The sequence below is a fragment of the Cricetulus griseus genome, chromosome 5 (genome assembly GCF_003668045.3).
Source record: "Cricetulus griseus strain 17A/GY chromosome 5, alternate assembly CriGri-PICRH-1.0, whole genome shotgun sequence".
Lineage (NCBI taxonomy): Eukaryota > Metazoa > Chordata > Mammalia > Rodentia > Cricetidae > Cricetulus > Cricetulus griseus.
Window position 1 is genome coordinate 98,885,716 of NC_048598.1, and position 15,382 is coordinate 98,901,097.

The window sequence follows — 15,382 nt, forward strand, 5'->3', positions numbered from 1 at the left end:
AAAATCTTTATGCCAACCCTGTAATTATAGTATGAGATACAAAAGGCATTTGTTACCCAGAAAACTGTGGGAGACAGCAAGTATCTGGCTTTTTACTGAAGAAATAAAAGGCAGTGGGTATCCAGTAGTACAGACTGGGCTATTGGGCCTACCAATAATTGGTTGGACTCAGTTTGTGTATTCATTTTAAAATATAACATACAAAATAGAAGCTGTAAATCTTCCATTCGTTCACAGTCAGGATCTCTAAGGCCAGATTAAATTTTGTTACAAACTGTTATAGATATAAAATGTTACATAAAAACAATTGCGTTAGCATCGATGGGATGGCTTGGTGACTAAAGTACTTATTGCACAATCCTAATGACCTAGCTTGATCCCTGGCAACCACTAGGAGTAAAATGACAGAGTTCAATCTACAGATTTGTCCTCTGACCGCCACACGACTGCCACGCATGCACACACCCGCACATCACACATTACACACATACACACACTCACAATAAAAATAAAGAAAATGTATTTTGAAAGCAATTCTACCAATTCAGGGTGCACCCTTAAATAGAAACAAGGTAGCAAATTTACATCTCTTGAACAGAACTTCCTGAAATGAAATCAAAATAGTGAGATTGTAAGTATACTCATTATGTATACTTAAGATAATATCTTTCCTTTCATTGGCTAAACAACTATAATTACAAAGTAGTATGATAATTAGAGAAACATCTAATGGCCACCACCACCCCAGGATTTAATACATACACTGGCCAGAACTTTTACAATAGTATATCATTTTCTTTTTCTTATAAGATAGTAAACATAATCAGGCCAGTTGTCGGGATGCTCTTCCCTAAGTGTTGTCCCCAGGAATGGGATCTATGACACCCATTAGAACAGCCAGAATTGTGAAGGAGATCCAAACAGCAGGACAGAGCAGTGCCTTTAAACCAGACGCCTCATGCGCCATAACTTTGTTAAACCAGAAGCAAAGCAAGCTGAAACCCAGGAACAAAACTGGGAGCATAACAATTCAATTCACTAAGTGAAAGTGACAAGGAGTGCCAGGAGCTGGGGCAGGGAGTCTTCACAAGAGCTTAGGATCCCTTGTCCAGGCATGGTTGAGCCTCCTCACTAAGTCAGTGACTAGATGGAGAGTCTAAAGCCATCCAGGCAGAGGGAGCAGAGCAGGTAACCAGAACCCTGAGGCTTATACTTCCTATCAAGGTGAATGCCAATGATTAGAAATTAAAATGCAATCTTTAAACTGTACTTTATTCAAATGATTGGAAATTATAATGTAATCTTTAAATTGTACTTTATGAAGAGCCTGCAATGCCAGAGGGCAGAGAGTTCTAACATACTAAAAACATCTCGTCTCTGACCATCACATTATATAGCAGGGGTGTGGAGATGGTGGAGGAACAACAGACTGTCATTTCAGAGCTCAGCCTTTCCCCTCTGGCCACTTGGTCAGCTGTACTCCTGGGTTTCAGGATGTTGATGCTGCTTTCCTAATCACACCCTACACTTCCCCCTCATTGTACAGCTGGGCTCAGACATTCCCAAGGATGTGACAAGCGCTTAGGGACTCCTCCATCCTCAAAGACAGCATGGGGTGCAGCGCCTATGTGCACCACTTAGAGCTGCTACTTCCTTCTCCAGCCCCTGGGTCAATGAGACACAGCTGGATTCATCTGGGCTATAGTGGAGCTTCCCCTGTAATGCTCTACACACCAGCTCCTTCCCATATCACCTTCCAGCTTGGAGTCCCTTCCATCTAAACTGTTTGGGACAATGAGAGGTTTCTGAATAATGGGGAGTCCTTCGTATGCTTCCCTTAGCATCCCTCTTCCCTCAAGAATTGTCCGTCTTAGCTGGGCAGTGGGGGAGCACGCCTTTAAACCCAGCACTTGGGAGGGGAGGCAGAGGCAGGGGCAGGGGCAGGGGCAGGGGCAGGGGCAGGGGCAGGGCAGGGGCAGGGGCAGGGCAGGGGCAGGGGGATCTCTGTGAGTTTGAGGTTACCCTGGTCTACAAAGAGAGTTCCAGGACAGGCTCCAAAGCTACACAAAGAAACCCTGTCTCAAAAAATTATCCATCTTGCCAGAATGCTAGAATGCTATTGAATGTGATAGGAGACAGGAAATGTCTGGGATATATCTAAGTCACATTTGAGACATTAATAGGACTGTATTTAAATCTCGTCTGAGATGTATCTAAAGGGCACAATTTGATCCTGCCAGACTATTTTGTGCCATGTCAAGGAAGACCATGTGTGTTGTGTCCATGACAGGTTATGATAACACATGCCATATGTCTGAGGATGTCAGGTGAGATCAGAGAGTTGCAATAGACACTGTGTCCTGGGTCTTTGGGAAGGCTTGGAGAGTTCTGTGCTGTGTTCAGATGTGGAAGATGTGTTAGACAAAGTAGGAGCCACATGAAGGCATGATGGGGCGTGTGTGCCATGTTAACCTGACCTTTGCTCTACTTGTTGCTTGCCTTTACCCCTGTTTTCTTTGCTTTCATCCCCTTCTTGTCATGCTGAGCTTAAAGGGAAAATGCACAGCCCTGGCTGAGAGTCCCCACCCCTCCTAAAGTCCACTGCCTACCTTTTCCCCTGATGACCCCTAATTGTCCTCCTTTGTGTTAGCTGCTGTTGCACCCAAGGAAATGACTCTCTATGGCCTCCTGAAGCCCTGGCTAGGTGAGTATCTGAGGGTCAGAGGACTGATTCCCTTGAGGGCTAAGGGGGGGGGAGGCTACCCTTGCATATTGTCATGGCTATGCTACCAGGGGACGGGCTCCTGCTGAGTTCAGGTGGCAAGTGGAGCCACCACCGCCGCATGCTGACACCCGCCTTTCACTTCGACATCCTGAAGCCCTATGTGAAGATTTTTAACAAGAGCGTGAACATCATGCATGTGAGTTCCTGAACACGGGGTCCCATTGGAACCTTGTAGAAAGCGCTGTAGTTTCAAATGTAATCTGCAGGTTGGGGTCTGCTGGATCCCTTTGAGATCACAAATTTCCCTCTCCAAACCTTAGCTTTCTTTTTCTTTCTTTTTTGATTTTTGAGACAGGGTTTCTTTGTGTAGCCTTGGCTATCCAAGAACTTGCTCTGCAGACCAAGCTGATCTGGAACTCAGATATCCACTTGGCCTCTGCTTCCTGAGTGCTAGAATTAAAGATGCGAGCCACCACCACCTGACAATTTTCTTCCTGTAAAGTGGGAATAATAATCCATTCTTAAAGGGTAGTCAAGATGACCTCATGGGGTCATGCTCCTAGCTTCGGAAAGGGGCTCAGAAGGAATATGGTCACAGATGCTTCGGCAAGTTGACACATTCATGCTGACTATTGCATAGTTGGTCTTTCTACATACCACACTGTACCAGGCCTTTTATTTTAGGTCATCAACCAGCTCCTGGATCATGACCCAGAGACTTACTAGTTTTAAATGCTAGGTGTAATTTAGGCACATTTCTGGCTACCTCTTTTAACATAAATTCACCTGTTTCTCTTTATCTACCTTTTGTCTCTGGACTTGTCACCTATCTTCTGTGTATCTTCTGTATTTCACTGCTTCTCTGTGTCTGGTTGACTGGCATCTTCCTGGCTTCTTGCCCTGAGTATCTCCATTGGTCTCTCCTCCTACTATTTCTCTTGTTCCTTTAGAGCCTAGATTTCTCTTCCTATTTATTCTCTCTCCCTGCCAACCTCACCAGTCCCTTTCTCCTTCCTAACTATTAGTCATGCAGCTCTTTATTTTAAATCAATCAGATACCTTAGGCAGGCATGGTGAAACAAATGCTGCATATCTTTTCATACCCAAACAAATGCAGCACAAACAAGTGTAACACTTCCTTACATCATTATACAAATGCAGCAGAAACAAATGTAACACAGCTTTGCCTGGTTAAAATAACAATACACCACTCTAAACTCACTGGCTTTAAACTCTGAAGGGTGATACATACCTTTGATCCCAGCACTTGGGAGACTGGGGCAGAAGTATAGTGAGTTCATGGATGGCTGTATAGCAAGACCCTGTCTCAAAAGAAGAAAGGTCTTGTGTGTAGCTCAGTGCTAGTCGGTGTGCTTAGCATGCACAAAGCTGTGCTTTCCATCCCAGCATAAACAACAATAAAAACAGAGCTTGGTGTGTGTGTGTGTGTGTGTGTGTGTGTGTGTGTGTGTGTGTGTGTTTTGGAGTGGGTTGTTTTTGTTTTGATTTTCGATGGGGGGGGCAGTTTGAAACAGGATCTCACTATGTATCTCTGGCTATCCAGGAACTCACTATTTAGAGCAGGATGGCCTCGAACTGGCTGAGAACTGCCTGCCTCTGCCTCCCAAGTGCTGGGATGGAAGGAGTGCACCAACATGCCTAACTAAAACAGGTTTAGTAAAAAAAAAAAAAAGGAAAAGCATAACAGCAGCACTGGCTTTGGTGGGCCAGCTATATCCATCTTACCTTTTCCTTATGTTCCTTAAAAGAGCCTGGTTTCCAGCACAGAGAGACTGGGTTCTGAAAGAGAGAAAATTCGGAAAAGCTTAGTATCTCTCCAATAGCTTCAGAGATAGCACGCCAGCATTTTTACAACACTCTTTGGGTCAGAACAAATAAGTCCCTAGTTCAACTCAGATTCAAGACTTGGAGAAACAGGCCTACCTCCCAGTGGAGAGAGCCTCAAGGACTTGTTGCAGAGGCTGAGGGTAGAGGAATTATGAAAAACTGGGGCCATTACTGAAGTCTCCTACCACTGTGCTAGTGGTGGGAGGGATGGGAAGGACGGAATGACAACAGACATCTATTGATCACCTACTATGTACAGAAATATTGTGACACTTCCATGCTCTAAGTCATCTGATATAATTTCCACATTATTCTAAGATGGAGATGATTATGACTCCTATATTATGGATGGTGAAACTGGGGACCAGAGAGGTCAGGGAGCATGTCAAAGTTTACCAGCAGTAAGAAAGTATAAGCAGTGAAGCAAGATAATTAAATATAGTTTGTGGAGCCAAAAAAAACAAAACAAAACAAAACAAAACACATTTGTGTCATAGACTAACACCTCTGTCCTCATCCACATCTGGCCTACCCTGGGATGGTGTGCCTGGGGCAGAGGACCAGAAGGCTGGCTCAGAGAAGGATAGGGGACTCTATTCCAGTGTTTGGAGGTGTGCCGTGGCTCAAGAAGGCAAGATTTAGCCCATCTCAGTCTACTTCTCTGGCCAGGCCAAGTGGCAGCGCCTGACCGCCAAGGGCATCGCTCGTCTGGACATGTTTGAACACATCAGCCTCATGACCTTGGACAGTCTGCAGAAGTGCATCTTCAGCTTTGACAGCAACTGTCAGGAGTGAGTCACTTGTCTTTGCCTGGGAACCTGAGCGATGGACCAAGGGAGGAGGTTAGGGAAGGAGGAGCTGGAAAGGGAGAAAGGTGGGCTATAACTGACATTTGAGGACAGTGAAAGGAGAAACAGCAGTACTTTTGGGTGGGTGGGATTGTTTAGATAAAGGCAGGGAGTTGGAGATGAGGACTGTCATTAACAGGCAGTTTGAAACAAGACATGTGGAAATTAGGTTGGGGGGGGTGTTGGATTTTTTTTTCTGTTGTGACATAATACATGAGCTAGACAGCTTAAAGGAGAAAAGATATGTTTGAGTTCCTGGTGTCAGAGGCTTAAGTCCGTTTTGGTAGGAAAGAGGATGGCAGAGCCCCTCCCATCATAATGGCCAAGAAGTAGAGAGTGCAGGTTGCTTGTGTTTGCAACCAACCCTTCTCCTCCTTTTGTCTGCCCACATACTGAGCTGACTTTTAACCACTAAGTATTCTCTAAAATACCCCTACAGACACACACAGAAATATGCTTCACTAAACTCCTCAATGGGTCTTAAGCCAAGAAAGATGATGATCAAGGTCCCAGTAGAAGCAGGATAGTGGGCACAAAGTCCTATCCCCACCTAAGAAGCTATTGCCATTCTGGGAATGGGAGTAACACCGGATATATCTACCACACTCCGAGGCAGACCTCCTGCTCAGCACAAATCAGACACCATTTGTGTGTGTGTGTGTGTGTGTGTGTGTGTGTGTGTGTGTGTGTGTGTGTGTGTGTGTGTCCTTTTGTTTCATTTGGATTTTTGTTTTGTTTTGTTTTAAGAGAGAGAAAAAACAAAGTTGGATGGGTGGGAAAATTCAAGAAGGAATTGTCAGAAGAGAAAGAATATGATCAAAGGTTTAAAAAGTATTTTAAAAAAGATTAACTGTCCCTAGACAGTGGTAACCAATTCCTTTAATCCCAGCACTTGGAAGGCAGAGGCAGGCAGATCTCTGAGTTCCAGGATGGACAGGTCTACACAGAGAAGCTCTGTCACAAAAAAGATTAACTGTCACTCAGGATTAGACAGTGGAAATTGCCTTCTTTTTTTCTACTTTTCTTTTAATTTTTGTAAGTTTGAGGTCAGGCTGGGCTACATAGAGAAACTTTTATAAAAAATAAAAAACAAAAAAAATGAAACTTTTCATTTTCAGAAAGGGTCTTACTACACAACCCAGATTGTCCTGGAGCTCACAATCCTTCTGCCTCTTTTTCCTAAATGTTAGGCTTGCAGCATGAACACCAGGTGCAGCTGGCAACTAGGCGTTAATGATGTTAAACAATCAGCCAGAAGGATGCGAACTTCATCATGAGTTTCCCAGGCATCCATAGGTATTCAAGATGAGAGTTTAAGTCACAGTTGAATTTGAATACCAGCGCTTTAGAGAACAAACAGGTAGATACACAATGTAGGATTTAGAGAGGGAAAGATCTGAGCGTAGTGTGGAAAACAGGGCAGATCTGCAACAAATCAAGGAGGAACAGCAGAAGAAAGAAAGATGAGGGCAATGCCCACGCCCACCCTGGAATCCCGGGGACACGGCAGCTCATAAGGAGAGGCTGAGGGAAATATGGCTGGAAAGCACCTTTGGGGGGTGGATTTAGTCCTTGGTCTCTGCCTGGGGAGGGAGGATTCGTGTGTCCTAAGAGTTTGCTTTCTCTCTGGCCTGCCCCGCAGGTCTCCCAGTAAATACATTGCTGCCATTTTGGAGCTCAGCTCCCTCATAATGAAACGGCACCGCCAGCTCTTCCTGCATATGGACTTCCTGTACTACCTCACTCCTGATGGGCGGCGCTTCCGCAAGGCCTGCGACCTGGTGCATGACTTCACAGATGCTGTCATCAGGGAGAGACGCCGCACCCTCAATAGCCAGGGTGTTGATGAATTCGTGAAGGCCAAGGCTAAGTCTAAGACTTTAGACTTCATCGATGTGCTCTTGATGGCCAAGGTGGGCTTTTTGGGGGGATCTGAGTTGCATGGATCTTGATGTTCAATGTTAGCTAGAGGTTGAGAGCTCAATCTAGAGAGTACTAGGGAGGCATCAACTGTGGTTGTAAAAAGGAGGAAAAGGTTAGAGGTGCCTGTTGAATGCTGTGTAGAAGCAGCAAAGAACAGCAAGAAGCCAAGGAGGAAATTGTATGGAAGGATCTGGAGATAATACAGGAGCATCCTGTGGGTGTCGGGGCTTGTCTCAAAATAGACTCAGGAGTGTCCAGACACTGTGAATTGTGATCGTGCTTCGTCTTCAGGACGAACATGGAAAGGAGCTGTCAGATGAGGACGTCCGGGCAGAGGCTGACACCTTCATGTTTGGAGGTGAGGGTCCCTGTGTAAGACTACAGAAAGGGTAGGATCTGTCAGTTCCGGGGTCATCTGTCAGGGGGACACCCAGGGTCTCTCCCTTCCTCCCATCCATCCCTTCCCTGTCCTTCCTGGGGACCTCGATGTCTAGACACCGTCCAGCCTGTGGTGCAGAAGCAGTCCAAAGACACACCTTCTTATCCTTCAGGCCATGACACCACAGCCAGTGGGCTCTCCTGGATCCTGTACAACCTGGCGAGGCACCCAGAATACCAGGAGCGCTGCCGGCAGGAGGTGCGGGAGCTGCTGAGGGACCGAGAGCCTCAGGAGATTGAATGGTGAGCACAGGTCCTTCTTGTGTATTCTATAGCCCTTCTTATTGGCTCTGCTCCCCAGATGGGGAAGAGAAGCTCTTTTTGTTGATTCTTCCACTATTACTTGGTGTGCATAGAAGTTGAGCTCAGAGTGAGATACCTGACCAGCAAGAGAAAGGCTGTATGCTTAGGGACAGAGGGATCTCAAAGCCCATGTTTACCACTTCACTAATTTGCTAGTTAAAATTAGCAAAATTTTAATTGTAATTTTTTGAGGAAGGATATCTTTATGTAGCCTAGTGGAGTGGTTTCAATAGGAATGGCCCCCATTGATTCATGTTTGGATACGTGGTCCATAGGGAGTGGCACTACTAAGAGGTAAGGCCCTGTTAGAGTAGGTGTGGCTTTGTGGGAGGAAATGTGTCACTAAGGGGTAGACTTTGAGGTCTCAGAAGCTCAAGCTAGCTCATTTCTTGCTGCCTGCCGATCGTGATGTAGAACTCTCAGCTTCTTCTCCAGCACCATGGCTTCCTGTCATGACAATAATGGACTAGACCTCTGAAACTGTAAACTGACCCCAATAAAATGTTTTCCTTTATAAGAGTTGCCATGGTCATGGTCTCTCTTCACAGCAATAGAAACCCTAACTAAAATACTAGGGAGGCTTCAAATCAATCTGAATACCCTTCTTGATTTCTGGTTTTATAAAACCATGTCACCATGCCCCTTCCTAGATGCATTTGTAAGTTGGCCAGTTTGTGATGGAATATTTGCTATACAGCCCAGGCTGGTATCAAACTGATGGACTCAAGTGATCACCTGCTTTAGTCTACAGAATCACTGATCAAAGTCAAGTCAGAAAAAAGGAGGGGTGGAGAGCCAAGCTGCTTGATGGCACAGTGAACAAACAAGGCAGTAAGAAGTTCTTCAGGTCAAGGAGACGTCTCTGCTATAGCAGAAGGGAAGCAGTTTGACATGCTTAGGGGTCAGGGAGAGTAATATGCCTAGATGCTTGGTAAATACACATGTGAGGACCAGAGAGGCTCCTCATGAGACTGGAGCTGGCGTACACCTTTACTCCTCAGCACTCGAGAGGCAGAGGCAGGCGGATCTCTGTGAGTTTTAGGCCAGCCTGGTCTACAGAGGGAGTTGCAGCACAGCCAGGGCTACACAGAGAAACCCTGTCTCAATAAATAATTAAAGAAATAACTTGAGTTTTAACCAGAGGTGTGTCCACTGAAGACCTTTGGAAGCCAATGTAAAATCAAAGGTAAACACGAGCAGGAAAGCCAGATGTGGTGATTCAGGCTGTGCTCTCAACACCAGGGAGACTGATGCAGATGACAGTGAGGTCTAGGTAGCCTGGGTTACAAAGCAAGACCTTTTCTCAAAATTAACAAAAGAAAGATATGTGGTGTGCTGCCTTTAGGGCAGCCAGGATGTATCTTGATTTATCAAAACATTCCCACCTTATTGGACATTTGCCTAGCTTCCAATCTTTTTCTCCTTTTTAAATTTCATATTCATTTATTACTGTGTGTTTATGTGCTGTGCCTTTACCATCTGAGCCATCATTCTGGCTCTCCAGCCTTTTCTTCTAGCAAACACAATGTAGGGAGTATCTGTGTACTTCAACCCTTTGTATCACGTATGATACTTGTGCAGGACAAATTCCAAGACTGCAGTTGCTGAAGTAAGACCTTTTGAATATATGCTGGCAAATTGTATATTTGAAAATGACTTTGGGATTGGAGAAGTAGCTCAGCAGTTAAGAGCACTTGCTGTTCTTGCAGAGGACCAGATTTTGGTTCCTAGTACCCACACTGGCTGACTAGCAACTGCCTGTAACTCCAACTCCAGGGAATCTGATGCCTTCTCTAGCCTCTGCAACCACACACACACACACACACACACACACACACACACACACACACACACACACACACACACACACACATTTTAAAACATCACTCATGAGTTCAGTAATTTAGTGGCTCTTTGAAAATCCACATCCACACATACATCTAGAGAGTGCCCAGTTCTTTGTGTCTTCATCAGTATATGTGTGGAACTTGAAAGTGTTCACCAATCTGAATAGTTGTAGCACACTCTGCTACAGGAATGAACACCACTGTATGTACTGATGGTGCTGAACATGACGTTCATCTTTTGATCAGCCATGCATATGGCTTTTTCTTTGACATGTCAAATTACTTTGTTTTCCTATCTTTGGAATTTATGTTTTTTCCTTACTTATCTGTAAATTTCTTAAGTGTTTTTAACTTTTGTTTTGAGACAGGGTCTCACTATGTAGCTTTGACTGTCCTAGAACTGACTTTTAAACCAGGCTGGCCTCTAGCTTAGACAGACTTGCCTGCCTCTGTGCAAGAGTAAAGGCACTTATCAATACATCTAGCAATTAAAAAAAATTTTTTTGGTTTTTCGAGACAGGGTTTCTCTGTGTTGCTTTGGAACCTGTTCTGGCACTCACTCTGGAGACCAGGCTGGCCTCGAACTCACAGAGATCTGCCTGCCTCTGCCTCCCGAGTGCTGGATTAAAGGCGTGCGTCACCAACGCCCAGCAATTAACTTTTAATTTTTATGTATTTCCATGTATGTGTGTGACTGTGTGAGTGTCTACCGTGTGTGTGGGTGTGTCACAGATGACAGAAGAGGGCATCAGAGAGGTTGGAACTTGAGTTACAGGCAGCTGTGAACCAGTTAACATGGGTTCTGGGAATCAAACTCAGGTCCTCTGGGGGATACCTGAGTGCCATTACTCTTTCCAGCTTGAGAACTTTAAAAAATACATGTGTATGATGTATGTAGGGGGATGAGCATGTGTATAAGGGTGTTTGTATGCATGCATGTGTGTGGAGGCTAGATGTTGACATCAGATGTCATGGTTTTTCTCCACTTCCTTTACTGAGTCAGGGTCCCTCTCTGAACAGAGCTTGCTGCTGTGGTGGGTCTCACAGCTTGTCTGATTTGGCTCTGGGTCTGCTATGACCTCCTGGTTGGAGATCTAAACTCTGCTCTTCTTGCTTGCATGGCAAGAATTTTATCTACTTTGCCATTTCCCCAGCCCTAAGAACTCATTACATATTCAAAGCCTCACCCTGGTTCTTCTTTATCAGGAATGGAAAGATTATTCTGGTTTTTCGGTTTTAAGGATGGAAACCCGAGCCTTGGACACAGTAGGAGCTGCTGCTGCTTGGGCTTCATCCCCAGCCGTAGCTTATTGCTGCTCAGCATATAGACTTTCCTTTTCAAGTACCCTAGCGTTGGGTCCCTGAGAGACCATCTGTTCACTACAGGTAGCCGCTATACCTGGCTGCATCCGAAGTATCAGTGCATGGATCCCTTCTATTGCCTCGCACTTCAGCCAGTCTCCATACCTTGGTAATTCTTGCCTGGAATAGATGTGACATAACATCCCTCCCATTGACAAAAATCTTTCATCTCTCTGTTAACTCATAATCTGGTGTTTTATATATATATATATATATATATATATATATATTGTTTGTTTGTTTGTTTTTTGTTGTTTTTTTTTTTTACTCTTTTGGCTTTGTCAGGGGCCCACCACCCAGCTCCCAAATAAATCACACTCAGAGTCTCATTGGCTTGTGGCTTGCCAGCTTTTCTTAAATTATCCCATCTACCTTTTGGCCCTGAGCTTTTATCTTTACTTCTATATATCTTACTTTCCTTTTTACTCTATGGCTGGGTGGGTGGCCGGGTGGCTGGGTGGCTAGCCCTTGACATCCTCCTCTCCTTGTTCTCTTGCTGCTCCCCTACTTCCTCATTTCTCCTTCTTTGTATTCTGTCCCTGCCTATCCTTGCTCCTGTCTTGCTATTGGACATTCAGATCTTTATTGGGACCATCAGGTGTTTTAGCCAGGTAAAAAAGTCACTGCTTCACAGAGTTAAACAAAGGCAGCATAAACAAAAGTCACCCACCTCAGAAATAATATTCTACCACCAGCCACCATACCTGGGATGCCCTTTGATCTCTTTCTTTCTTCCTTCCTTCCTTCCTTCCTTCCTTTCTTTCTTTCTTTCTTTTTTGTTTTCTTTTGTTTTTTTGAGACAGATTCTCTCTATAGCCCTTGCTGTCCTGGTACTCTTTGTGTAGATCAGGCTGGCTTGGAACTTACAGAGATCCATCTGTCCCTGCTTCCCAAATGCTGGGATTAAAAATGTGTGGCACTAAGCCAGTCTTCCTTTGGTTTTTATGGACTTGTCTATGTAGCCCAGGCTGGCCTGGAATTTACCATCTTCCTCCTTTTGTTTCCAGAAATTATAGACACAACTTGGACATCTCTTTTAAAATGTCTTATGCTTGCCCTTCTGTGAATTCTTAGTTTATAACCTTTCTTTATTTTTCTGCTGGGTCATGTGTTCCTTATTTGTTGAGATTTCCTCTGTGTGTGTGTGTGTGTGTGTGTGTGTGTGTGTGTGTGTGTGTGTGTGTCTGTGTGTATACCCTCTTTGTTTTACCAGAAATTAACTTCTCATGTATTCATGAACATATCTGGGATCTACTAATATTCCTTTCATCCAGCACTTAGGAAGTAGAAGCAAGAGAATCAAGGTTAAAGTTCATCCTTAATTACATAGCTAGTTCAAGGCCAACTAACCAAAGCAAAGGGCTGGAGAGATGGCTCAACAGTTAAGAGCACTTACTGGCCACGAGGTGGTGGTGCACACCTTTAATCCCAGCACTTGGGAGGCAGAGGCAGGCAGATCTCTGTGAGTTCGAGGCCAGCCTGGTCTTCAAAGAAAATTCCAGGACAGTCTCCAAACTCTGTCTCAAAAAACAAAAACAAAACAAAACAAAACAAAAATCCAGAGACAATCTAGGTTAGACCCCAACACCAACATCACACAGCTCACAACCACCTATAATTCCACATCCAGGGAATCTGACACCCTCTTTTGGCCTCCACAGACATATGTGGTACATATACACACAGAGAGAGACACATGCACACTCAAAATTTTAGTATTTTAAAAACAATAGTTTTGGTACAGAACTTTGTATTGATCAGTCTCACTGAGTGGCAGAGGGACAGGGCAAGACTTTGGTTTGCTCCTGGATAACTGTGTGGCTTGTTCCTCAGGGACGACCTGGCCCAGCTGCCCTTCCTCACCATGTGCATCAAGGAGAGTCTGCGGCTGCATCCCCCGGTCACAATGATCTTACGCTGCTGCACCCAGGACATTGTGCTGCCAGATGGCCGGGTCATCCCCAAAGGTGCCTCAGTATCAGTGGGAGAGGGGTCTAGGTAGGACGGTGGTCCCCAGAAACAACGTGGACCTTTTCCTCATTGTCTCCTTACTCAACAGGGAATGTCTGCGCCATCAGCATCTTCGGGGTTCACCACAATCCTTCAGTCTGGCCAGACCCTGAGGTTCGACCCTGCTCTTTCCCTACCTCTGCGACCTGGGGAAGAGGCCTACCTGGGAAACCAGAGCTATCATCCCCCTTTCTCTGCCTGTCTTTTCTGTGGCCAGCTGAATGTGGGGAGAGAAACGACCCGTTAGCATATCTTGCCTGGCTTGCAGGTCTATGACCCCTTCAGATTTGACCCAGAAACTCCACAGAAGAGGTCACCTCTGGCTTTTATTCCTTTCTCAGCGGGGCCCAGGTGAGGCCAGTGGTCTTGGGATGAGGGGGCGAAATCTGGGTCTGACGGTGAAGGTGGGACAATTGCATGGTTGAGGATTTTGGGGATCCTTACCCACCTTTGCTTCGGTTGTGTGCAAAAGTCTGCAAAAACCCGGCCGGGCGGTGGTGGAGCATGCCTTTAATCCCAGCACTCGGGAGGAAGAGGCAGGAGAATCTCTGAGTTCAAGGCCAGCCTGGTCTCCAGAGCGAGTGTCAGGACGGCCTCCAAAGCTACACAGAGAAACCGTGTCTCGAAAAACCAAAAAAAAAAAAAAAAAAAAAAAAAAAAAAGTCTGCAAAACCCAGGTTGCAAGTTCATAGGCTTTGTACTCATCCCGCCCTGGCAGGCCCCAATAATAGGGACCACAGTGTAAAGCCCCAGGCACATCAGAGACCCCCTGCCTCTCAGACTGACCAGGAAGGGGGGTCCGGTCAGCTTGGGTCCTAGAGTGCCTGACTGGGTCCCAGTGCAGTCCCCACCCCGTCCTTCGTCCTTCCGCAGGAACTGCATAGGACAGACTTTCGCCATGAACGAGATGAAGGTGGCGCTGGCGCTGACACTGCTGCGTTTCCGCGTCCTGCTGGATGACAAGGAGCCCCGCAGGCAGCCGGAGCTGATCCTGCGTGCAGAGGGTGGGCTGTGGCTGCGGGTGGAGCCCCTGAGCTCGGGTGCACAGTGACCACCAAGCCTGGCTTGGGACCACCCCACCCACCTGCCTACCTCTTTGAATTTCTGAACAAGTAGAGTTGTCTCCTGTGCCTGAGCGGGAGCGAGCATAAACCCAGAATCTGTGCCTCCAGGCTGATGAGTGTTCTCCTAGAGTTCAAGCCTAGACTACCATCCCGTGAGCGCCACCGGTGGTGTTTTGAGCAGGAGACGGAAGCAGGCTTTCCAGCAGAACTTATTCTCTATGGTCATTAAGGCAAACTCTTAAATTCACTAGGTTTCCACCTTTATTCTCTTTTCGTCAAACTTAGAGCCACCCCCTGCTTCTGTCCTCCCGGTGCTGCACTTAAAGGAGTGGACCACTACATCAGACTTGTCCTGTTAAGGGATAGTTGTGGAATCTGAAGACTGTTCCTCAAGTCTGGGGACTCTTGGAACCCTGGAGGGTAGTGTTGAATAACTTTCAGGGCTTGTGATGGCTAAAATAGCAAAAATTTACATGAAGTTATACTGACAGGCTCCCCAGCTTCAGTGCTTCTTCGCACTACCTGCAGGAGCTCTATCAAAGTTACCTTACCGAATCACTTCCCGGCTGTGACTTTTCTTCTCCCATCGAAAAACCATTAGAACTGAGTTTCAGGGGCTGGAGAGATGGCTCAGAGGTTAAGAGCCCTGGCTGCTCTTCCAGAGGTCCTGAGTTCAATTCCCAGCAACCACATGGTGGCTCACAACCATCTGTAATGAGATCTGGTGCCTGTATACATAATAAATAAATAAATCTTAGAAAAAAGTTAAATCATGGCTTTTGCTCTAGGCTAACTGACATGCTTAGTTTAAAAAAGAAAAACAAAATCAAAACCAGAGTTTCAGTTAGGCATGGTGGCACGGGCCTATTCGAGAGGCTGAAACAGAGGGATGCTGGAGACCTTTTTTTTTTTTTTTTTTTTTTTTTTTTTTTTTTTTTTTTGTTTTTTTTTTGGTTTTTCGAGACAGGGTTTCTCTGTGGCTTTGGAGGCTGTCCTGGAACTATCTCTTGTAGA

At 45.6% G+C, this 15,382-nt stretch overlaps 1 protein-coding gene across 5 annotated transcripts in view; it reads left to right on the plus strand.

Moving 5' to 3' along the window:
• LOC100774594 (cytochrome P450 4F6) overlaps positions 1 to 14,707 on the plus strand; it is a 43,651-nt gene extending 28,944 nt beyond the window's left edge. For 4 of the 5 annotated variants that reach the window (XM_027419540.2, XM_027419537.2, XM_027419539.2 and 1 more), the window contains 10 exons: positions 2,651 to 2,704; positions 2,794 to 2,921; positions 5,243 to 5,364; positions 7,064 to 7,334; positions 7,636 to 7,702; positions 7,896 to 8,025; positions 13,128 to 13,261; positions 13,354 to 13,418; positions 13,573 to 13,655; positions 14,178 to 14,707. In XM_027419540.2, the coding sequence (XP_027275341.1) occupies positions 2,651 to 2,704; positions 2,794 to 2,921; positions 5,243 to 5,364; positions 7,064 to 7,334; positions 7,636 to 7,702; positions 7,896 to 8,025; positions 13,128 to 13,261; positions 13,354 to 13,418; positions 13,573 to 13,655; positions 14,178 to 14,355 (1,232 nt within the window). In that variant the 3' untranslated portion in view covers positions 14,356 to 14,707. The remainder of the gene's footprint in view (positions 1 to 2,650; positions 2,705 to 2,793; positions 2,922 to 5,242; positions 5,365 to 7,063; positions 7,335 to 7,635; positions 7,703 to 7,895; positions 8,026 to 13,127; positions 13,262 to 13,353; positions 13,419 to 13,572; positions 13,656 to 14,177) is intronic. The other variant, XM_035445068.1, reaches the window with a different exon arrangement.
• The last annotated feature ends 675 nt before the right edge of the window (positions 14,708 to 15,382 follow it).